The sequence below is a fragment of the Gymnoscopelus braueri genome, assembly GCF_963280865.1.
Source record: "Gymnoscopelus braueri genome assembly, chromosome: 18".
Classification (NCBI taxonomy): Eukaryota; Metazoa; Chordata; class Actinopteri; order Myctophiformes; family Myctophidae; genus Gymnoscopelus; species Gymnoscopelus braueri.
In genome coordinates this window covers 13,849,259-13,875,759 of record NC_137618.1, presented here as the reverse complement: position 1 = coordinate 13,875,759, position 26,501 = coordinate 13,849,259, and the positions used below count along the sequence as shown (strand labels likewise).

The following is a 26,501-nucleotide window of genomic DNA, read 5'->3' as shown; positions in this document are numbered from 1 at the left end:
TCTCAGGTCTTAATGGGTTAATCTCTCTCTCTCTTTCGCTCTCTCTCTGTAGCGTCTGTGCTCCGACAGCCATGTGTGAGTGCGTGGGCCGCCGCTAATTTGTGCAGAGTGAGTGGGAAAGCTGTTTTGGCTGGGGGAGAATGAACCCAGTTTAGCCCAATGTGGAATACACACACGGACACACACACACACACACACACACACACACCAATGAATATGTAAACAAAAAAATATATATATTCAAAGATTTGCACACATTTTCACGATTTTTCAAAAATAGCAGATCTACAAGCTCGTAGCGCGGCACTCGGTGCCGCGCTACGAGCTTGTAGATCTGCTATTTTTGAATAGCCAAAGTGTAAAATAAAGCTTTTTAGCTCAAATCAAAAAATGACACAGTTCCAGGTCTTAATGGGTTAATTTATGCACGTAAATCTGTCTCTTCACCTCCTCTAGCCCCCCCCCCCCACTGTCCACCTCCTACTCCTCTCATGTCTTCAACCCCCCCCTCCCCCTCCCTCCCTCCACTGTTCTCCTCCTCCTCTTCATGTCTCCGTCACGTCGCTCCTTCAATTTAGCCGACACTCTTCTCATGTCTGATTCCAGGCTTGTGACTCAGTGAAGTGTGTGCGCGCACACACACACACACACACACACACACACACACACACACACACACACACACACACACACACACACACACACACACACACACACACACACACACACACACACACACACACACACACACACACACACACACACACACACACACACACACACACAGTGACCCTTGTGCAATTGGAGCTCACGGCCTTCAGGCTGCTGACCATAGCGCCATCTGGGCCCGAACCGATCCAACAGCCTCAAACCAGCGCTAGCTCACCGCTAACCTTTTGCCTCGCTTAGAGTTAGCTGCGCGCCACGTCGCGCACCGAAACAGCTGATCTGCTATGTGCGGCGCGCAACTAAGTATGAATCAGGACGCGTATGGGATTTGACCACTATGAGATATTATGGTAATGTGTGAAGTTAGCATGCATGCATGCGTGTGCATGCACGCGCGCACACACACACACACACACACACACACACACACACAAAAGTGCCTGCAGGTTTGGCTAGCTATTTCACTATTTCTAACACATCCCATGAAATGTGTTAATAGACCGCGTTGCCTCGTTGCTTTTCAGAGTGCTTTTTTTTTTTTTTTACGTACCATATCTAGTTATCACACTTTCTCTAAGATGTGTTACAATTAGTGACTGATGGCGTGCCAAAAAAAACTAACCTTTTTCTGAGTTGCCTTCAGCGGAGTTGTGTAAGTGGCGTGTGGGATTTAATGCAAAGTGTGTGTCTCTCTAGCTTCTCCATCTGCATACCTGTATGTCGTCCTGTCACAGCTGAGTTAATCAATCTTATTACTTGTGTGTAAATCTTTGAATATATATTGTTTAAAGCGAACATTTTTAACTCTATTCTGGGGGTGCCTGGAACTAAACATTTGGAGATGGGGGTCGGCGGCCAAATACATATCATTTTGGAGGTCCTTGACATGAAAAAGATTGAGCAGATCTATAAGCTCGTATGCGCTTGTAGATCTGCTATTTTTGAATAGCCAAAGTGTAAAATAATGCTTTTCTAGCTCAAATCAAAAAGCAAATCCCTGAATATTTTTCACATTTTGTGAATTATGAATACTTTATATATATATATATATATATACACTTTTTTAAGTTTTCATGATGCTAGACCCATCTTGTTTTACACATCAATGAGTGAACGCCATTGTTTCTGTCAAAGAACAGCGTGTAATTTGATGTTGGTCAAAAATGGGTCAAAAATATCTATGTCTGTGTTGAAGGGAGAGCGCGCATCATCAGATAAGCGCACCTGAGTGTGGCGTGCGTATGTTTGTTGGTGCTGCAGGGCCGTGAAACATGCTATTAGCAGACCACAGCTCCAGCTTTAGGCCACCATGCCGGTGTCATCGCCACCGCGTCAGCGTTTCCTACTGCCACATGGGACTATCATGTCGCCACTGGTGTGATGCGCCCCTGTTCCTGTCAACAAGGCAGCGCCAACCTCCACACGCACACACACACACACACACACACACACACACGCGCGCGCAAAGATCCTCAACAAGTCATCTAATGAATAAAAGATAGCGGAGTTCTAAAAATGGCACGTTGAGATCAGCTCGTGGAAAAGGATTGCGGCGTTACAAATATACAGTATAACAAGCTATACCTCTCTCTTTCTCACACATGCGCATACGCATGCATGCATGCGTGCACATAATACGCCAGCACGCACACACACACGCAGTATTTTCTAAAGCCAGGTGTACAGCAGCAATGCCAACGAACCGGCCACCAAATCACCAGTCTTGCAGTGCTGGCGGTGTGTAATCACTCCAGCCAGTAAAGCCCAAAGACATCATTTCACCCAACACGCACATGAGTACGTCTTGTCAAGTTCACTCAAAAGTATCCATTAAGTTTCCAAACAGGGACGCACCGTCAACAATACTGACGTTACATATAATATGGCCAAGTGGAAAACTGAAATAATGCAATGTATCGGTTCATTAAAATCTAAGACCTATAGAGCCATGTGTAACACAGCCAGTAAAGCAGCAACTGTGTTTTCCCATTTTATAGCCTTCCTTTGAGTGAGGCTATCCTGACCAGAGCCCAGTTCCTTCCAACACACACACACACACACACATGCAACGCAGTAACCTACCTGTTGGAAGGCGGTTGAGTGTGGCTGGTTGCAAGAGTTCCAGTGGCTGTTCCTTACTGGTCAGGCCGCCTGCCAGAGACAGAGAGCACGGAGACGACTCCGCTTCAAATATTGTCCTCAGCATTGTCAACAGCACGGACCGGTCAAAACCAGCCTCAAAACCCCCACTGCATGCCTACAAAAGGGGGGAGGGGGGTGGGGGGGTCTGCGGAAGACTACAACTCCCAAGCTGAAAAGGTGGGCGCGTGATAGGGGCTAGCACGGGGCTGAAGGGAAAACCACGCGGTCGAACGCGAAGGAGAGCCTCGGAGAGAGTGAAGGCGGCGAGCGCAACGACGGCCAAGCACCGGGCGATGTGCTTCATGCACTTATGAATTTAGTCATAGGAGGGAGGGAGGGAAAGAGAGAGAGTGTGAGTGAGAGAGAGAGAGAGAGAGAGAGAGTCAATCATGTAAAAATGTAAAATAAACACTTGTGCGAAGAGAGAGAGAGCAGGCGGTTGTGCCTTACATGCATGCGCTGCCGTTTCTTAAACCAATACAGGCATGCGTCTCATCTTTTTGCACATAGGTACAACCACACACACACACAGACACACACATACATACATACAATACACACACACACATCTGCAACACACACACACACACACACACACACACAAGTGTGCGTGTTGCAGATGATAATTATAGTGGGAACAGGAACAGGCAGTAGCTCAATTCAGGGAGGACCCATCTATAAATAGCCTAGTAGGACACACACACACACGCGCGCACACACACACACACACACACACCTCCCATCTCCCCATCCACCTCACCCCACTCATCTCTTGCCAAAACAATGTATAAATTAGACGGTTTTATTTTAAACATGACAACCTCATTAATCCAATGAATCACAACCTTCTCTTTTACATAAAATTTCAAATTTTCTTTCAAATGAATATGAATTGTAAGCACTGTTGCGACTCTTGTCTCTTATTGAACCTGATTGTGGCTTTAATCCATCCTGTTTGCTTTCCCACCCGATTATGGTGAAGCCCGAGCCAAACTGAATATTTAATTCTGTTCCGTTGTATTTGACAATGTTGGACACGAGCATCAGATAATGGGCTAAATTGCTTGAGTACTGACGAAAAAAAGCAATATTATACAAACCCACCTGGTTCTGATTAGGACTGCAACTATCAATTACTTTCGCAGCGATTACCTTTTCACTAATAATCTACTATATACTAATAATCAGTGGTGTAAAGTAACTAAGTACATTTACTCAAGTACTGTACTTGAGTACAATTGTGAGGTACTTTTACTTTACCGGAGTGATTTCCAATTGTCTATACTTTTACTTCTACTCCACTACATCTCAGAGTCAAATATTGTACTTTTACTCCACTGCAATTATTTGAAAACTCGAGTTACTAGTTACTTTGCAGATATAAATGATTACATTATAAAACATACACTAACCACTTAAGTAAAACATTTGAGTACTTTTTCCACCACTGCTAATAATCAATAAGTACGTTGATCTATAAGCTCACAAAGCGTGGCATCAGGGCACATTGTGAGCTTGTAGATTTCACTTTCTAAAAATGTTTTGCAAATCTTCACTATAATAACTACAGGCCCAAAATAGAAATGCATTACTAATCGATTATTGTCTCAATCGAATGATAATGAACAGTTAACAACCTATAGTTCTGACCTGAACATGACTCTCACACATATAAACGATCACACAGGCTATAATTACCCTGCTAGGACTGAGAGGTAAGCAGTCTGTTATCAGGGAGAGATAAGGTAGCCCTTCTCAGGAGAATTACCACAACACAAACACACACCCTGTGTGCGCACACACACGTCTGAACCCCCCCCCCACACACACACACACACACACACACACACACACACACACACTAGGGAGCGGCAATATGGACTAAATCAAATATCACAAAACTATTTCACCAAATACCTCGATATTTTGCCGAGAAAATTGTAACGGTTAATAGCGAAATCAGCCGATCTAGCCGAGTCAATTAATTACTAGCCGATTCACAAAGCGTCGTGATGCAACGTGTTGTAGATCAGGCATTCTTTTTAACATAAAAAATTATAACAACAATAAAAAAACAAGAAAAGACAACACTTATGTTGCATATCACAATGTTACGATATCCAAATCCAAGACAATATCTACAGTAGTCTCATATTATCACAACATCAATAGAACATTGATATATTGTCTAGCCTATAACGTACCCACACACACATATATAAGATTATTGTCCGTGTATTGAGTAAGACTTCACCCAGGCATTTCACAGTGCAAACCGTTCCAGCAACCAGTAGTCTCTATATGCACAGCAGCCATATTGGAAGGAAATTGGGCCTCTTCCTTACTTCCTTCACAGGTCTTACCAATGATACTAATGAAGGCTCTGTTCCATTTTGTGTAGCACAGTGATTCTCAAACCTTTTAATTGCAAGGACCCCCATAACTCAGAGAGTGTACAAATGGAACCAAATGGACCCGTAAGGGTCCATTTGTACACTCTCAGAGTTACACACCCGTAAGGGGCCATTTGGAACCCCCCTCAAGTGTTTCCAGTGAGCCAACATGCACAATATCATGCAGCACCCTGACTCTGTTTGACCAGAATGGAACAGAGCCTTCATTAGTATCATTGGTAACGCCTGTGAAGGAAGTAAGAAGAGGCCCAATTTCTTTCCAATATGGCTGCTGTGCATAGAGCCATTAGACGACATTAGACGTCACACTGATACGAAACAGTATGCGCGCGCAGGTCGGCAGCAAAAGAACCCCACCGCTCATGAGATGCAATGTTAAAGTGGTCACAGCTTCACGTGTAAAAATGCATCCCATCAAACTTTCAGATGCTGTTTTTCTCCCAGTATGGAGGAAGAATGCTTAGGATTTTTACTGTGATCTCTCGCTCTTGAAATATATAATCCTTGGTTTCTGTTGTGTGTAAACAATAATAACAATTCAAAGCAGTTGTCCTCAAAACTCCACCTCCAGTGGCTGTCTAAGAACGGAGGGAGCGCTCTATGATCATGGCACCAGAACCTGCTTAGCTCGCGCAGCTGCAGCCCGTCAAGACTAATTTATGCTCCGTTCCGCGAAGGTGTCGCGCGCAGAGAACGGCCGAGAATAGCAGATCTCCAAGCTCACAGCGGTCGCATCCGCGACGCGGTTGTGAGCTTGTATGTCAGCCGTTCTCGATGCGCAATACCGTTGCGCGATGAAGTATATATGTGTCGCTAGGGCGCACCCCACTAGCCTACACACAGAGGAGGTTGAATGAACTGAAACAAGCTTACCCCAAAACAGCAGGTTTGGGGATCTGTTGGGAATTGATTACATGAAACAGTCACCTGTGCGTCCAGTCTCAATGTTTGTAAACAAATAATTGGTCTATTGCCATGTTTGTAGGATCACAGGATCTGCTGTGCTGCTCACCACCGTCTGGGATGAAGTCATTGTGGAAAAGATGGCGACAACCTGAGCTGCTTTTGGGCAGTTCTATAGCTATACTGTGCCGGAGCTCCTTTAATCCATTTAAGACCGGGAACGCTACCGTGTCATTATATAAGATTTATTTTGGCTATTCAAAAAAATAGCAGATATACAAGCTCATAGCGTGGCACTCGAGCTTGTAGATCTGCTATTTTTTTGAAAAATCGGTGGGATTTTTTTGCAAATCTTTGAATATATATAATATATGTTTTAAAGTGGATTTTTTTAAACTACGATCTGTGCTCCTGGGGGGTCTCTGGAACAACATATTTTGAGATGGGGGTCCGTGGCCAAATACATATCATTTTGGGGGTTGGAGCACCACTGATATAGCGACGTACTGTTATGAGCTTTGTATATCTGCTATTTTTGAATAGCCAAAGAACTCTTAAAGGTTTCATGACGTTCAGTTTTACCACACATTAAAAGTCTTTGTCATGGTCCTTCAAACGTGTATAGAAAGTTTTAACAAAAAATTCCACTCCATTGATCCATGGCAGGTGTTTTTCTCTCACATTTCTAAAGCCTTTTCAACTGCAATGAAAAAAGAAATCTTTGCCTGCGGGTGTCGCTGGTGAGGGATTTTGCCTGTCAATCATCGCCTCTGCTCCGCCACCCCCCCAAAGGAAAGGATAGGGGAGGGGAGGGGCGAGGAGGAGAGTGGGCGGGATTAATCGGCTGTGACCTCACTGCCGAAGGGCCAAGCTCAGATTACTTTTCAGCCTAATTATTCAGAAAACCCCAGACCACAGAAAATCCACTGAATGTTCAAAGTTCAGATTTTTTGGGTGTAATTGAGGTCATAAAACCCCCAAAAAAACATTAAAAAATTAAAAAGTGAAAATGAATGTCATAGAACCTTTAAAATGACACAGATGCGTTCCGGGATTGAATGGGTTAATATTCTGTACGCTCCACTGGATAGTGGCGCCTGACTGGGGTTTCTGGAACACACTCACCATCCCGCTATTAGACGCCAAAATGAACGGATGCCTGCAACGGCCACCATCTTTACAAAACGGAGGCAAACCAGGCACTTGCAGAGTCACTTTCAACTTCAAACTACTGCTCCTTTCGGAACTTTGTTTGTGCAGTGGTTAAAAGACAACATACAGTCACAATACATTCAGTGACATTCCGGCTCGTTTACCAGCAGAAATCTTCTGTTTAGGGCAGGGGTCTTCAACGTTTTCAGCCCAAGGACCCCCTAGCTGAGAGAGAGATGAAGCAGGGACCCCCTCTAAATTGTATACAATTGTGTTTCAGATAAAAAAAAAAATCCTCATTTTTTCCCTCTACACCTCTATACCTATTTGCCAAAAATCTACAGATCTTTATCGGACTAATCTTTATCGGACTAATCTAGCAGATCTACAAGCTCACAACGCCTCGCGCTGCGAGGCGTTGTGAGCTTGTAGATCTGCTATTTTTGGCTAATGTTCCCCTCAGAATAGGGATGCTAGGGTTCAAGTGGTTAAAAAAAAAATCCTCTCACACAAAGATTTGGCGGACCCCCTATAGTAGCTCTGAGGACCCCCTAGGGGTCCCGGACCCCCTGTTGAAGACCCCTGGTTTAGGGCTTCAACTATCGATCGACTTTCTTAGCAATTACAGCTTTTTTTTATTTAAGTATATAAAATCTATTTCTAAAACATTTATTATATAAACTGAATCGATTAGTCCGATTAGACCACTTAAGCCCTATTTAATACTTTGTTGTACAATGGTGTTGTGCAAAAAAAATTGCCGATCTACAAGCTCACAACGCTTCACATCACGACGCGAGTTGTGAGTTTGTAGATCCGATATGTCGCTATGATTAAATGGATTAGTTCGATTAACTGTTGTACCTCTGCTTTTGTTAAAGACGTTATTTTCATGTCCGCGAAAATCTGTGGATTTTAAGCTCTCTGAATCCAAATAGCAGGAATTCTCTTTATGGCAGTGGTTCTCAACCAGTGGTCCGGGGACCACCAGTCTTCCTTGAAGGGGTTCCAGGTGGTCCCCAGCAAAATGATGGAGTTGGTAACCAAATGGACCCTTATACAGTAGATCTTTAACTCTTGAGAGTGTAAAATGAAAGCATTTTACAGTCTCAAGAGTTAAATGATTATTAAACATCTGCATTACTTAATTAAATAATTGTCTTTTTGATCAACGTTTAGCCTGTCATCTCTCCTATTGGTACCAACATCAATACATGGAATCGTGGACAAAATCGTATCAAACGATAACAAAATATTCAAAGTCTTGGGTCTGAGAGGCTAAATCTCATCAGACGGTGGTCCGTGGCTCAAATGCAGAATAAATAATGGACCTTGATTGGGTTCAAAACCACTTCTTTATGGGGCCAGAAGGTAGAGTTTATGTCTCCTTCACTCCATGGTGACCACTGGAGAGAGAGAAACTATTTAGAGAGGATGGGGATGAGGGGAGATGGAGAGGCGGGTGAGAGAGGACCATGTGCTGGAGTCACACATGAACGACTGTCACCACATGACAGACGCACACCCACACACACACCCACACGCGCTCGCACACAAACGCGCGCGAGCACACTCGCATGGGGACTTTTGTTTTTCTGGGTTGCAAAGTGCTATTTTCAGCCTAAGCAGACTGCCAGCATGATTAATACATGATGGAGGGTGGGGCTAAATTAAACATTCATATATCTCTCTCACACACACGCACTCACACGCGCCCCACACACACACACACACACACACACACACAGATCTCACGTTTTGTTGTGAGGGAGGCTGAGCCTATTCCCTAGACCATGCCTATTCAACTGGCGGCCCACAGGCCAGATCCGGCCCGTATAACAATTTAAAGTGTTTTTTTCTTTATAAATTCTGAGCAATACATAAATAAATGTGCAAAAGATAAAGTAAATTAATCTGGTGTTTTAATAGGAAATTGTGCCCTCGTTCAGTATTCTCCAATAGGAGAATCAGTTTTCCTGCAAAACAGCCTATTAAATGTTGCCATCTATACCTCCATTATATAACATTACCTTTTACTGGTTTGGCCACTCAGGCAGCTAACATCTAGCACCACAACACACGTCTTCTGCCTCAGTCGCTAGATTTCTATTTAACAGTACGTTTACAGTTAGCCTGGGACCAGATGAATCTGCGAGTGCAAAAAAAAAGTTGCACTCTGCGATTTGGGTCTGGCACCGCTCCATAGAGAATATATTTCCTGCTCCAGAAGACGTGGGTAACGAATCAGGGCCCAGTATTAAAATATGGGAGACTGTGATTGGTAGTTGGTTGTAGGTCTAACCAATTGCGTACAGAGCCATTTATCCCACCCCCTTGGAAAAAAAACTTCCTCATAGAGGCACCAGACTCATATCCATGCAGTGATATAGTCTGGCTACGCGAGGCTAGTTTACAGTAGCACAGGTTAACATTTGGCAAAATGTCAACGTTAACTAGGAAAAGAAGAGAAATGGATACCGAAAAGGTTGGGAAGCTGAGGTTCCTGTAGCTGTACCTCTAGCAGAGGTACAGGTATGTTGACATGCGAGTGCCATCTTCATGCACTTATGTGGGGTTAATTTGGGTCTACAGGGAAATGATTAAACGGTTATTGACATGACAGAAACACTGTCTTCTTCTCAAAATAAATGGTGATTGCTGATTTGATTCCTAACACTACCGAAGTATATATTAATAACATTCAAGATATATATTGTTACATACAAGAAAGATTTTGTTTTGGTTCCTCGTACATTCTTTGCAGCACAACAACCGTGACTAAGAAATAAGAAAAAGCTGAATAATAGGGAAGAATAGCAGCAATCGTATGACATGTCAAATTTGTAAAAGATGTCAAAGTTTGCACGTTGGTCATGGCACTCATTGAGGTGTTGAAGCTGTGCATGGTTCTACAGATCCACACAGATCACTCCAGTCCTGTGATGTCAGTTTTTAGAAAATATGAAAAGCGCACTTTGCAACAAATTTGATGACTTCAATCTCTCACAGGTGATGCAGTTTGTTAAGGACATGTTCTTTAATAATGTGGGGTAGACTTAGACTACTAGGTTAAATGTAAACAGGCGACGACGAGGGTGCCCTCCAGGTAACTGATGTTAATATTGATCCTGATACCCGATAACTGATACTGAATAATTCCCAAACATGTGAGTTTTGGCATTTTACATTTGGATCTATATAGTGTTTCAGATCAACAGTGCTATTTGTTAGTTACCAAGTACTATTGTCAATATACAAGAGCACTGGTGCAATGAAAGATAATCTAAGCAATTAAAACGATCCATCAGTAATATTTGTATTTGAATAACTAATCTGTAGCGTTCTAATTGTGTTTGATCGTTGTTTTTACACTGATTTAAGGAAAATCCATGGCACGCGCTTATACATTTGTGTGAATGTGAGCGAATATATACAGTAAAATCATCAGTGTTTGTTTAACTATGACAGTGTAAAAAAAAAATGGACCGAGTCAGAGTTAAACTAGGACTGAGGGTTTTACTGTTATCAGTGGGGTGGCCATGGCAGATGGTAGAAAGCTGACACCAGAGCCTGATGGGCCAGAGAAGTGCCAAGCAGTCTAACGCACACACACACACACACACACACACACACACACACGGTGCTAAGTGTAGTGTGACTGAGAACCCCTTGCACAGTCTCCCTCTGCTTCACTTAATGGCTGCCATCAGTTTCCCCTCTCGTCAAATAAGACTGTTGTTGCTTACGATGCACTTAACCCATTAAGACCTGAGGCCGATTCTACAAAAAATGTCTTCTAAATCCCAACAGTTTTTTTGAAAAAAACCTATGTTTCTATATCAGTGGTTCTCAAACGTTATCATCTCAAGGACCCCCAAAATGATATGTGTTTGGCCGCGGACCCCCCATCTCAAAATATTTTGTTCCAGGGGACCCCCCCAAAAGCAAAGATTTGAGTTAAAATGTTTGCTTTAAAACAATATATATTTAAAGATTTGCACACATTTTCAAGATTTTTTTAAAAATAGCAGATCTACAAGCTCACTCGGTCGCCATCAAGTTTTAGAAGGGGGTAAGGGGGTGTCTTTGAAATGAATATACCCTCGTTTTAGAATAATCAATTTCATTATGATTATTATTAATGAATTCATAATAATTGATTGAAGGAGGGGTGGGGGATGTTATACAGCTTAGAATGATATGGTGTAACTCCTGCACCCCCCCACTCTCCCCGCTTCGATTAATCCCCCATAATTCTAATTTACTGCCTTTCTAGAAGAGATTCTAATGGCCTTCTAAAACGTTAAGATTTAAACGTAAGGTCCGTAAACACCGGGAGCGTTTATTTTGTGTGATTAAGTCGCGGTATTATAGAGTACATGCACACAGAGTGCAATTATAATGAGGCGATTAAGCAACGTAATTATTTTCCGAAACGAGGTCGACTTTCACTCCAAAATTCCAAAATAAAAGTTTGATGTGAAATAATACGCGTAATCGTTTATTTGCGTCGCTCCTGGTGTGTAATGACCTTTATACTCTATACTGTGATGGAAGAGATGAGTAATGATAATATTAATAAATGTTACAAATGTTCATATATTAGCAACATGTTGCCAGGTCAATGCAAAGCCCTATAGGGGGGTCGGCCTGAGCCCCATATCTGCAGCAGGCCTGGGTGCTCTTGCACCGCTGTGATTTACACCCCTGGCTAGCATAGCCAGCAATGGCTGCAACTAGTAATGCACTGTGAGCTTGTAGATTGGCTATTCTAAAAAAATATTTAAGTTTTTTTTTTTTTTATGTTGAAAGTATAAAATAGGGCTTAGAAGGAGTAGTTCACAATGTAGTAGTTCAAAATGACTTATTTTCTATCAATTACACACCCCATGAAGCCTTGAATTCATGGAGATTTTTTTAGTTTTTGTCGCATTCCTGAGCCAATAATTTGATGACCGGCGGTCTCTCCGGTAGGAGACTCTAAGAGTCTCCATTGAGTCTCCTACCGGATACATTAGCATCTTTCCGCCAGCAATTAAAAAATTATTGGCTTAGGAGTGTGACAAAAACAAAAAAATCGCCATGAATTCAATGCTTCGTGGGGTGTGTAATTAATATAAAACAAGATTTTTTTTGGGTGAACTACTCCTTTAAGGGATTAAAACCAGCAAAAGACAACAATTATGTCACATCCCAATATTACGATATCCCAAATCCCAGACGATATCTATGTCTCATATCACAAAATCGATACAATATTGATATATTGCCCCAGCCCTATAGTATCACGGTCTACACAGTGTTAAAGTTATCCACTCTTCTAACTCCAAGAGTGTTCAAATGTAACCCAATGGACCATTGGGTTACATTTGAACACTCCCGTAGCCATTTATCAGCATGCTAGCCTCCGTAGCGCTCCTCGTACGCCCGGTCCTAACAGAGGGCACTTATCCATTTATCTTTGTGTCCACTCAAGAGCCACAGTTGTTTAAGAGTTGTATTGAGTAGCTGTCCTCTCTCCACACAGCCACTGCAGCATGTGCCATTACGGGACCAGCAACAAATGAATGTTAATAGGGAGAGGGACAGAGATGGATGACCTGCTAGGTCCACTGGCTTTCACGTCTCAATATGTGGTCAAAGCCTAAAGGAAGCTACGCTGGATCAATTAGCACAGACAGATGCCCTGTTCGAACACTGGTGCCACGTTGGCTGGAGAGGAAACGGGCAACAGCTTGCAGGTTTTGTGTCCTGGAAAAAAAAGTGAATGACAAGATAACAATATTTTGGGATATTTTTTCTTTTTGTTATAGTAATGAGGCAATTTATATAAAAATGACCAAAATGGGTGCTGTGCTAACTTATGTAAGTTACAGAGTTACAAAATTTGTACGCAGTCATATGTGAAAACATATACGACTGCAGAGGTGAAGAATCGAATTTTGAAGTATCGTTGTTGCATGAGCATGACAGTAAATGAAAATAATTTACCTGGTTAGTACATACGAGGGGCTGTTACACCGTCATATGGGGAAACAAAACGCATGAAAAATATAAAAGATGTGAAGAACAGATTTCTGCATATTGTTGTTGCACGGACATTGCAGTGAATCTATTAACCCATTAAGACCTGGAACGCATCTAGATTCTGTGTCACTTTAGATTTCTTTGGCTATTCAAAAATAGCGGATATACAAGCTCATAGCGCGGCACCGAGTGCCGCGCTATGAGCTTGTAGATCTGCTATTTTTGAAAAATTGTGAAAACATATTTGTACGATTTTTTTTCAAAAAAAATGTTGGATTTAGAAAACATTTTTAGAATCGGCCTCAGGTCTTAATGGGTTAAGTAGCATAAGTTAGCGCATATTAACAGTCAGTGCCCTGGCTGCATGGAAACTTTGAATGCAACGCCCTATTGTGACCTACGCCACATGCACGGCCCACAGCGGTAGTTAAGTATGGACCATTTCCCCAATGGCATGTAAGAACTGACATATGGCAAATAAAACTACATGTAAGCTAGGACATAGTTCACGAACGCCTCATAGCCCCCCGAGAGAGAGACAGACAGAAATGCGTTCTCCGACATGTGCGCGTCGTCTAAAGTCTATATGAGTCGGCAGCGGACGTCCCCGTGGAATCACGTGCGTGCTCGCCACATGGAAAAGGAGGAGATATATGGGAAGGGAATGCTAAGTTAACCCCAGCCTGGCATTGGGACAAGTTGGCACGTGGGCTGCCAGGAAGTAGGCATGCCTGCCTCAGTAGGCAGACACCCGGTGTCCAGGGGTGGGTGGGGAGAAACCCCTCTCTCTGCCTCGCTCAGAGGTTCACCAACAAACACATGCATGGTGGCTAGGGGTGGGACGATATGGGTACCTCACGATACGATATATATCACGATATTAGGCCCACGATAACAATATATATCATGATATTCGACAATATTCGATATATTGCGATATCACGATATTCAATATATATTGCAAGAAATTTCACCAACGATATATCACGATATCTGAAAATATCGATATATTGCGATATCACGATATATTGCATGAAATTTCACCAACGATATATCACGATAGTCCTTGTATTCAATTCATAAACACATAAAATAGCACCAAACAGTTCAAAATCATCATTACACAAATACAGAGTAGGAAAAACAACGTATCACAAACTTAAAAAAATATATAATAATAATAATAATAATAATAATATCAATATTTTTCGGCAGTATATCGATTAGTTATTGCGGGAGAAAGTATTGCGATATATCGCGATATCGATATATCGTCCCACCCCTAATGGTGGCACACATACGTACGTGACGTTAAGCAGCATGTTGGACATGCGCAGGCATGGCGCGCACACAGTCACACGCACGCACAAAAGCGTGCGCACACACACACACACACACACACACGTTGGTATTACTATAACGTATAGTGAGGACATACATTTCATATTGTATTCTTAACCCTAAATTCTGAGTTATACTAATTTGCACTCTGATGTCACGCACCAAAACATAGCAGATCTACAAGCACACAACGCGATGGTTTTAAAAAAAAATATGCTTGACAACTAAAGTATAAATCAGACGTATCTCCAACCATAAGCCCTAAACCTCTAAATACCTATAATCCTAACCGGAATATTTCCTAATTGTAAGCCTAACTCTGAAAGTCTTTCTTTAACCATTTCCCTTGGGAGGACCAGGAAAAACGTCCTGCTCACAAAGTCTAGTTCTCAAATTCTACTTTACTTGTGAGGACATTTATCTCTCACACATATAGTCAGACACACACACACACACGCGCGAGACCAACGAGGCAGCCGAGTTCCCCCTCCTCGCCAAACCACCTTTACCTCAACCTGCCAGCCCATCCCCTCGACACGGTGCCAGGCACACCAACCTGTCTGGTCCATGAACAACTCTCACAACATGTCTGCTGTGCCTCTCGCTACCAGCCTGGCAGCCGCCAAGACCCCGACGCCAGCCGGCCAACTGTGCCATCCTGTCTGCAGAGAGAGGCTCTCCACCAAAACTGCCCTTCTGCTCCAGCCGCATGGCCCTGCCAGTCTGATGGCGTGCCAGCCGTGCCAACCTGTCACCACCACCACCACCGCGCCGCTCTGAATCACAAGACAAGCACCTGCACGGCTACATACTGGTTACTCCACGCTTTAGTAAGAGCTGCAATATTGATTATCTTCTTACTTAGCAATTATTCTATTGATTACTTTCTCGAGTCATCGAATAATGGAGAAGAGGGCTTTTAATACTGTATATACACATCAACAATTTGACAGAAAAAAAAATCGTACCTTTATATTCAACTAAATCAATAAGTCAGATTAACCACTTAAGCCCTTTTTTATAGTGAAAATATCCACTCTACAAGCTTGCAGATATGCTATTTTAACCCATTAAGACCTGACAGATGAAAAAAATGTTTTCTAAATCGCTTTAAAAAATACACATACATTCAAAGATTTGCAAAAATGTTCACGATTTTACAAAAATAGCAGATCTACAAGCTCGTAGCATGGCACTCGGTGCCGCGCCATGAGCTTGTAGATCTGCTATTTTTAAACAGCCCAAAGAAATCTAAAAAATGACACATATGCGTCCCAGGTCTTAAAGGGTTAAAACAAATTGCTACTGTATTTTAAAAATAAAAAGATGCTTTTTTTTTCCTTCTTCAAAATCTAATATTTTATTCAAATCAATTTGTTCAAATAAATCGATCACTTTGATTAACTGTGCCACCACTAGATTTTAGAGGTGTTGCCCACTACAAAATGTTAGCCAAGTGGATATACTGTATAGGGCATAGCAGTGGCGGTCATTTCCTGGTTCCACTTCAAAATAGTCAATGCATTTTTCCCATTTCCAAAAATATCTATATCAATTCATTTAAGCCTAGAATCAAGCCATCCAGGGTCCTGGTGAATCATGACCATTAAAAAAAAAAATCTGTGATTTTATTTTATTTTATATTTAATTATATGATATACTATATTTAATAAATACCCTTTGTTTTGCCGTTTTCAAAAAAGTTTTTTCACAGAATCAAACGTTTTATGGTCATGATTCACCAGGACCCTGGATGGCCTGATATAAAAAAAAATTGGAAATGTCAATGGGAAAAATGCATTGAGTATTTTGAAGTGGAACCAGGAAATGGCCGCCACTGCTATGCCCTATATGACAAAGCGTTATACACTCCTTGTGTCTTAGTTACCGCTCACACCTGATACAGACGGTCCATCGCGTGTCATCTTATACCACCAAAACACACTGGCACAGGTGCCAGGCTTGGAGCAATGCCCCACTGCCCGCTAAATAGGAGCCAGTCTACTGCCTACAGTACAATCTCTGCCAAGTTACAAGGCCAAGGTTTTTTTCAGTAAGCCTTAACCCATTAAGGCCGGGAACGCGTCTGACTGTGTCATTTTTAAGATTTCTTTGGGCTATTCAAAAATAGCAGATCTACATAAGCTCATAGCGCGGCACCGAGTGCCACGCTATGAGCTTGTAGATCTGCTATTTTTTTGAAAAATCTTGAAAATTTGTGCAAATCTTTTTTTCAAGTGAACATCTTTAACTCAAATCTTTGCTTCTGGGGGGGGGGGTCCATGGAAGAAAATAATTTCAGATGGGGGTCCGTGGCCAAATACATATCATTTTGGGTGGTCCTTGACATGAAAAAGTTTGAGCACCACTGATATTATAGCAACATACATTTTTTCACCGTTAGGATTTTAGAAGACATTTGTAGAATCGATTTTAGTTACAAAATCTTTCAAAAAATAGCAGGTCTAGTCTTGTATATCTGCTATTTTGAATAGCCAAAAAATGACACAGGATGCTTTCCCGGTCGTAATGGGTTAAAGGCATAGTTCACCGCATTCAAAAATGTGCACGTTTTAGTAACCAATGCATTCCCTCTCTCAAGAGATTTCACAAACTGTCAACCACGACTTGTTTGGTTGCCAGTTGTTACTGGTTTCAAACGTGTCTTTCACACTTCTAATGCACATACAAAATAAACCACAGCTAAGATCTATAATTCTCCATAACTTTAAATATCATTTCGGCAGCTGGCACACATTTTCATAATACAAAACGGCAACTAAACGCCAGGGCCGCTAATGTTAAAAGCTGATAAACTGGGGTGTGAAGATAAAAGTGAAGTTTACATACACGACATGCAAAACACCATCTTTTTTTGTCCATTTGCTGTGAATTGCTGTGTGAACATTACATTCGCAACCCTTTTGCAATGCATGTTTACGGAACTACAATATGAAGCGCTTTGAACATAGACATTATGCACATGTTCTTTAAGTTTGTAATGGACAAGCATTATGCCTGTTTGAAACCGTCTTGCCAATCATAAATCAAAATATACGGTAGGTCTATTTCACCCCAGTATCTGTTGTCGACAGCGTTTGTCCTTCTAGTACCTAGAGCAGTGGTTCTCAACCTGTGGGTCGGGACTCCCAGGAGGGGTTTCCACATGATTTTGGGACAATTTAAGGACTTTTAAGACCTTTTTAATACCTAAAAGAAAGTAAAAGACCAAATACTGTATCAAAAGTAATCAATTATACTATATAACATTGGCCAAATTGTCACATAATATAAGAAAAAGACCAAAATTGTGAAAATAGCCGATCTACAAGCTCACAACGAGGCGTTGTGAGCTTGCAGATCTGCTATTTTCACAATAATTATCTGTGGAAAGGAGTCAAACAAAATGGGGGGTCCCCAGTTCAAATATGATTATTTTGGAGGGTTGCGGACTGAAAAGGTTGAGAACCGCAGTGGTTCTCAAACATTTTCAAATCATGGACCCCCAAATTGATATGTATTTGGCCGTGGACCCCAAAAAACTGAAGATTTGTGTAGTCAAAACTGTTCACACTTATTCAAAAGTTTTCACAATTCAAGATTTACAAGCTAACAACTTTTACTTTTACTTTTACTCAAGTACATTTTGAATTCCGGACGTTTACTTGTAACAGAGTATTTCTACATTGCAGTATTGATACTTTCACTTAAATGTGAGTACTTTTTCCACTACTGCTTTTATTTTGGTTGGAGGGGTCTTATCCAATTGCATCACTCATTGAGCTTTTAACCACCCTAAGCCATATTATGAGAATAACACAGTCAGAATGACATGCGTGAAATGGAGACCGCCGGGGTTGAGAGTGGTTAACCTATTTGTCGGTCATTTGTTCCCTGGGTGACCCCTGTGACCCCAGACACAGGCTGAGTGTTTGCTTAAACCTCTGCCATGTTGCCTCACCGCCGCCCACTTTGCTGGAAAACCCTCTTGTTGATGTTTTGCGGCCGTGTTTACCAACTGCTTCATACTTCCTCTGGGCATTCTAAAGCTGGGACGCAAAACCACACCCTTTCACTATACTTTTACTACCAAACCCTTCTTTTTAGGTCTGTGTGTGCACACACGCATGTGTGTGTGTGTGTGTGTGTGTGTGTGTGTGCATAGTACTCGTGCATTTTGAGTAAACACAGCGGGTATGTGAGTCAACAGGGTTCAAAGCAGGATGATCCTCCCGTTTTAGTCGTGTGAATGCGTGTCTGTGCCATGTAGGCACGAGCACGCAATCCATCACTCACATACTGTACGTGCACGTGGTGGAAAACGTACTCGCATGTTTTAATTAAGTAAAAGTATCAATACTGCAATGTAGAAATACTCTGTTACAAGTAAAAGTCCGGAATTCTAAATGTACTTGAGTAAAAGTACAAAAGTATTGGTATCAAAATGTATTTAAAGAATCAAAAGTAAAAGTACTAAAATGTTTGAAAATAGCAGATCTACAAGCGCACAACGCGTCGCGATGCGACGCGTTGTGCGCTTGTAGATCGGCTATTTTCAAATAGCCTAGGTATAAAATAGGGCTGAAGTGATCTGCAAAGTAACTAGTAACTAAAGTTTTCAAATAATTGCAGTGGAGTAAAAGTACAATATTTGCCCCTGAGATGTAGTGGAGTAGAAGTAAAAGTATAGACAATTGGAAATACTCCAGTAAAGCAAAGTACAGTAAATGTACTTAGTTACTTTCGTAGCATCGTGATATATGACATAAGTGCTGCTGTCTTTTCCTGGTTTTAATCACGTATGACTTATTTTGTACTTCAAGAAATGTTCAAAATCTGAACAATATTTTCCTTTTTTTTTATCGTCACAATAATTATGGAGGTATTTGGCCACACAGACACACACACACACACACACACACACACACACACACACACAGAAGCCTAGTGGCCGTGTGGCCTGGCAGCAGGCAGGCAACAGGAGCTAGTTCCATAGGGAGACAGGAGATCCTTCTGACACCTGAGATCGAGGCTGTGTGTGTGTGTGTGTGTCTGTGTGTGTGTGCATGCACGTGTGTGTGTGTGTGTGTGCATGCACGTGTGTGCGTGTGTGTGTGTGTGTGTGTGTGAGACACAAATTCATGCATGTCGGCAGACCGGAGGGCCCCCCCCATGGGAGAACAGTGAAGGGGTCACTGGGTAGAGAGAAGGGGTCCTTCTGTCTGACAGAGTAGGAAGTGCATGGGGGGGGTAACGCACATATGGACAAATCCCATGAAACACTGACACCATGGGGAAACGTTGCCATGGTCCTCACAAGCATAGCATAACAAAGGCCCCCTTTCATCCACCTGGCCTTAACCTATTAAGACCTGAAGCCAATTCTACAAAATGTCTTCTAAATCCCAACAGTTTTCTGAAAAAGACGTATGTTTCTATATCAGTGGTGCTCAATCTTTTTCATGTCAAGGACCCCGAAAATGACATGTATTTGGCCGCGGACCCCCCATCTCAAAATATTTTGTTCCAGGGACCCCCCAGAAGCAAAGATTGGAGTTAAAAATGTTCGCTTTAAACAATATATATTCAAAGATTTGCACACATTTTCACGATTTTTCAAAAATAGCAGATCTACAAGCTCGTAGTGCGGCACTCGGTGCCGCGCTACGAGCTTGTACATCTGCTATTTTTGAATAGCCGTAAAATAACGCTTTTTAGCTCAAATCAAGAAGTGACACAGATACGTTCCAGGTCTTAAAGGGTTAAACATCCGTCTGGGGGTGATTGGTTGCAACCGGATTGGCGCAAAAATCACAAGATCAGGTGTAGAAATGCACCCGAAACGCACAGAAACATCCAATGACCAACAAATCCAAGCAGGAAGTATTATTTAACCTTGTGTGGGTTTCAATTTCAGCCTTTTTCATATCAAGGCCCATTATTTATCCGGCACTTGAGCCACGAACCCACCGTTTGATGAGATTTAGCCTCTCAGACCCAAGGCTTATATCACTTCAAACACTAGCCATGTTTTGTATGGAGAATATAGGTTGCTGCCTTCAGGAAGGAGATACAGTGTTCCAACATACAATAAGGTCAAACTGAAGAGGTCCTTTGTCCATCAGACGACATTGAGGCTTAATCAGGAGTTTGGGCCAGGGGTATTTTTGTTTTTTTGTGTCATGTCAAATGTATGTACTGTTTATGTGTTGCATACATGGCTGCTGGGTCGCAAGACAAATTTCCGTGTGAACTGACAATAAAGTCTTATCGTATCGTATCGTACTGAGAATATTTCGTTGTCGTTGGATACGATTTTGTCCACAATTCCATGCTGTATTGATGTTGGTACCAATAGGAGAGACAACAGGCAAACGTTGATCAAAATAAAAAATTCTTTAAATAAGTAATGCAGATGTTTAACAATAATTTAACTCTTGAGAGTAAAAATGAAACCAAATGGACCCGTAATTGACCCGTAATCATTTTACACTCTCAAGAGTTAAAGATCTATAATTGTTCATTTGGTTACCAACTCTCCCATCATTTAGCTAGGGACCACCTGGAACCCACTCAAGGACCACTGGTGGTTCCCTGGACCACTGGTTGAGAACCACTGTTTTAATGAGAATATTATGACAAGTACTTGTACTTTTAACGGTACATTCAGTGAAAATAGCAGATCTAACAAGCTCACGTTAGCATGTAGATTAGCATTTTTTTCGTCGAAGAGATTTAGTGTAGAGGGAAATGCTAGCGGACCTAGTACGTAGAGCCCTTGGGAACCCTGGTCAAACTATAGGGGTTTAAGTGGTTAATAAGTATATCTATCTATAAATTCACAAAACCTCTCCAGGGGGTCATGGGGGGGGGGGGGGAGGGGGTGCCAGTGGGTCCCCAGCAAAATGACGAACAGTTTAAACACTTAAGCCCCATTTCTATTTTTCAGCTATTCAAAACTGAACGACCTACAAGCTCACATCGTGTCGAGAGGCTACGCTACGTTTAGACAAATCTGGACCAATCTGGACAAATATTAGTTCATGGGGATCCTTTGCACAAACAAAACATGTTCAAATGCCGATGAGGCCAAACGCACATCAATTTGGGAGTCGTCGACATGAAAATGCTACTTTTGAACATTTTCGAAAAAGATCTTGAAAGTGTTGTGGAAAATGTTGAATGCTTTTACAACTTTTTACAACACAAATCTTCTCTTCTGGGGGTCCCTGGCACAACACATTTTCAGATGGGGGGGGGGGTCCGCGGCCAAAGCCAAATATGTCTCACTTTAGGGGTCTCTCGGCACAAAAAAAGTTTGAGAACCACCGTTTGTAGGCAGAGAGCAGAGAAAGCACTGGGGGCAGTGTTGCCAGATTCTGTGAGAGAAACAAGCAACCAGGTCTAGGAAAACCAGCCCAAAAGAAGCGATTATGGGCCACATGAGCACTTTAATATATACATCAGCTATTTGAAAATAGCCGATCAACAAGCTCACAACGACGCGTTGTGAGCTTGTAGATCGGCTATTTTCAAATAAAATCTTGCGGGGAAATTATAACGAGCAGATCTGGCAGCCCTGGTTGTAGGCAGAGCAGAGAAAGCACTGGGGGTCCGTGGTGGGAGCAGTGGGACCCCAGCCAGCCGGCAGGGGGCACATCTGGGTCCCAAGGAATGGAGAAGTCTGGTCCATTTCTGGATATGGTTACTCTCTCTCTCTCTTTATCTCCCCACGCCTCCCCCTCATTCCTGTTCTCTCCCAATCTCATATTCCCTGACCTTGCCTCGCTCTCTCTCTCCCCAATTTCCAGTGGTGTAAAAGTAACTAAGTACATGTACTCAAGTACTGTACTTAAGTACAATTTTGAGGTTTTTTTTTTTTACTTTACTGGAGTATTTCCCATTTTCAGTACTTTTTACTTCTACCCCCACTACATCTCAGAGGAAAATATTGTACTTGTACTCCACTACAATTATTTGACAGCTTTAGTTACTAGTTACTTTGCAGATTTAGATTATTAATCACAAAACATGCATTAACCCTATTTATATTTCGGCCATTTGAAAATAGCCGATCTACAAGCTCACAATGCATTTTCAAATGATTTTTATAAATTTTGAACTTGTGAAATGCGACATTCTGCATAACAAGTACTTTTACTTTTGTACTTTAAGTATATTTTGATACAAATACTTTTGTACTTTTACTCAAGTAAATTTTGAATTCCGGACTTTTACTTGTAACAGAGTATTTCTACATTGCAGTATTGATACTTTTACTTAAGTAAGAATCGTGAGTACTTTTTCCACCACTGCCAATTTCTCTTGGCTGCTCTTTTCTCTCTCTCTCTCTCTCTCTCTCTCTCTCTAGAGCTTTCCCTCCAGAGAGAGAGAGAGAGAGAGAGAGAGAGAGAGAGAGATCAGACGAGGCGAACCACCAGCAGGCTGTAACCACTGCAGCTAAATATACCTCCTGTCTGTCTTACAACCAGTTTTTACAAGAGCTGTGCTTGCTCTTCTGTCATTGTGGTTGGATGCCTGGAACACGGGTGTGATTCCCTACATGCCTGATCATGTTGACGCTCAGCAAAGTGTGTGTGTGTGTGCGCGTACACGTGGTGAATGCAAATGGTATGACAAACAAATCAGGTTTGCCAACACAACACACACACACACACACACACACACACACACACACACACACACACACACACACACACACACACACACACACACACACACACACACACACACACACACACACACACACACACACACACACACACACACACACACACACACACACACACACACACACACACACACACACACACACACGATTCACAGATTCCAAAATATTAAATAGATATATTTAAACTCCATTTCCAGGCTTGTAAATTGTTTACAACTATAATCATATTTTACATTTAATGATTGTGTATTTATTTGAGAAAAATCAAGAATCTAAATCAAATAGATTTTTGGCAACTCCCAACCCTTAGTAAAAGAAAAGACTGTTAAGGGCCCAGTTAAATTAACATTTATAGTGGACACGCGTCTGATACAGATGATAAGAATCACAGTATGGGAAAATGAACCACTGCACTGCTTTGAATTGATACTGAAATCTCTAGGATATGTGTGTGCGTGTGTGTGTGTGTGTGTCTGTGTCCCTACTGAGTCATGTGTGTGTGTAGGTGAGAAAAACAGGAAGTGTGACTCATCTTCTCCTCTGGTCTTTAGGTGAGCACCACTTGGCAGCCACACACACGCACACACACTAATCACCTGCTTCAATGGAACGAACACACACACACACACACACACACACACACACACACATCCTGCTTCAATTGAAGACACACACTAATCATATATCATCTGCCTCAGTGGAACACACACGCGGGTGGTGCGAGCGCACACACACACACACACACGTCACACAGTCATAAAAAATACACCTATATTTGCCGGAGAGAGAAGCCATGGAGTAATGATTTGTTTTGAAACCAGTGACTCATGGCTCATGACAAGACACCACTGATGACAGCACAGAATAATAACATGGCCCTGGCTCACAACACAATTACAATTCACTGCAGAATAGACAATAAGACCTCTATCTGTCATTATTAAGTGGAATTGTTTTTAAGAAGCACTTGACATGATCCCAAAAAATCGGACATATTTGGCCATTCCCTTTCAAAAACACATACAACCCAAACAGAAAATTGGCTGGCCAAAACTATCAGACACTGCAGTGCATCACACACATGCACGCAGGCACGCCACACACACACAAACGCAGGCACGCCACACACACACAAAGGCAGGCACGCCACACACACACACGCAGGCACACACACACACGCGGTAACAAGACACTTGCTCATGTGCTGTTAAATAGCGGTGTCTGCTTTTGGCTGCAATAAAGAAGCTGTTATTATGTTGAACAAATTAATGTTTCCCTTGTGAGCAAAAAACAAACAGCCAAATAACTGCTGGCAGCCAGAGAACCATGCTTTGAGAACTGTAACACAAAGGAGAGACACAGAGAGAGAGAGAGAGAGAGAAGAGAAACAATTGATTTTTTCGGAATTGATTAGTTTGCCTCCCCTTCCCCTTAAAAGGGTACATTTCCTCTTAATCGGTTGTCCTGGCAATTATTTGCCGTTTACAGCTAAAGCATTCCAATTCATACACATCATCACAGCCAAAACCTTTCATATTTCAGACAGTTCTGCCTCTAGGGAAACATCTTTTCGTCCAGTCTGGTTTCAGGAGAGACAGACACCAGTCTCAGCCTCATTTCAGGAGAGGCAGACAGTCAGGAGAGGCAGACAGACAGTCTCATACCGGTTTCAGGGGAGACCATGTATGTCAAGGACCCTCAAAAGGATTATGTATTTAGCCGCAGACCCCCCATCTCAAATATTTTGTTCCAGGGACCCCCAGAAGCAAAGATTTGAGTTTAAAATGTGTTGTTAAGAATATATATATTTAAAGATATGCACACATTTTCAAGATTTTTCAAAAAACAGCAGATCTACAAGTATCTGTATCTGATCAGATCTTGTGTATCTGCTATTTTTGAATAGCCAAAAGGTTAACATTATTGTGATGCTATATTAACACATTTAGCATGGGGACCCCCTGGAACCCCCCACAACAAGGACCCCCTGGGGGTCCCCGGACCCCACTTTGAGAACCAACGCTCTTAAGGGACATGAAGGGTTAGAAGAAACAGAGGAGGCGTGGCCCAGTGACCCACATCCTCAGGTGCTCTTGGCAGGAGTGGGTGGGTGGTGATGAGGGGGGTAGAAAGATGCACACACACACACACAGCACACACACACACACACACAACACAAACACACACTACAGATGCTCTAATAATAGCTCATTGCCATGTTGTGCCCAGTGAAGTGGCAACACCCAAACAACTGGCCAAGCCCTAGCCTAGACAAACCCCCCCCCCCCCCCCCCCAGGGGGTTTCCTGGTTTGTCTGGCTCCCATGGCCAGTCATCCATGCAGTTTCAGAATAATAATAAACCTAGTCGGGGTGCAACAGCTAATCTCTGAGTGCCAAGAACGAGTTATCACGAGTAAAAAAAAACAAACATTTTTTTTAATTTTTTTTTTTTTAATGTTCAAAACCCAAGATATCGTGATCCGAAGATTTGCTGCTCCATTCACTTCTTGTTTAACTTATTACTTAAAAAGGCTGTATCTCGGCTCCTGTGTACTTTTTTTTACTATGCATTTTTGGCCCAGACATGCTATTTTCAAAGGCAGACAATTAATGTCAACTTTTTTTCTATGAACCCCATGGAGACTTGAATTCATGGATTTTTTGTCGCATTCCTAAGCCAATAATTTGATGACCAGCGGACCAGTATAGGCAGCGGTTCCGGTAGGAGACACAAAGTATGACCGGAACCCGCTGCCGGTCATCAAATTATTGGCATTTTGGGGGTGAACTATCCCTTTAACGAAAATAATTCATTTTTGGGGGGGGGGGAATTAATTGTGTTTCTTTCAAACATTTAAAAAAAAATAGCTCACAATGTGGCGCTTTATCAGCTTGTAGATCGCACACACACACATAATGTATATACATATAGTATACTGTATACTGTACATGAAGCAAGTGCTAAACATCTGAAGTGTGTGCTTTCTTTGCAAGCCGATGATGGTCTATTGTGGTGCGACCTACGATGCCCTGTGTTGAGGGGCTGTCAGTGAGCGTCTGTGTGGAGGACTTAACAGAGGTGTTGGTAACCTTGTAACAGCTCATCATGTCCTCCCACTTACTCCTGCCCCGATGCCGACTCTGTTTTGTCTCTCCATCA

At 42.2% G+C, this 26,501-nt stretch overlaps 1 protein-coding gene across 5 annotated transcripts in view; it reads right to left on the bottom strand.

Annotated features, from left to right (window-relative positions):
- The window catches only part of LOC308073682 (histone deacetylase 4-like), a 247,764-nt gene that overhangs the window by 153,251 nt on the left and 68,012 nt on the right, over positions 1-26,501 (bottom strand). For 4 of the 5 annotated variants that reach the window (XM_080412733.1, XM_080412734.1, XM_080412735.1 and 1 more), the window contains exon 1: positions 2,752-2,883. The exons of the other annotated variant lie outside the window; for it this stretch is intronic. In XM_080412733.1, the coding sequence (XP_080268859.1) occupies positions 2,752-2,875 (124 nt within the window). In that variant the 5' untranslated portion in view covers positions 2,876-2,883. Of the gene's footprint in view, positions 1-2,751; positions 2,884-26,501 lie in introns of those variants that run through there. 5 annotated transcript variants of the gene reach the window in all.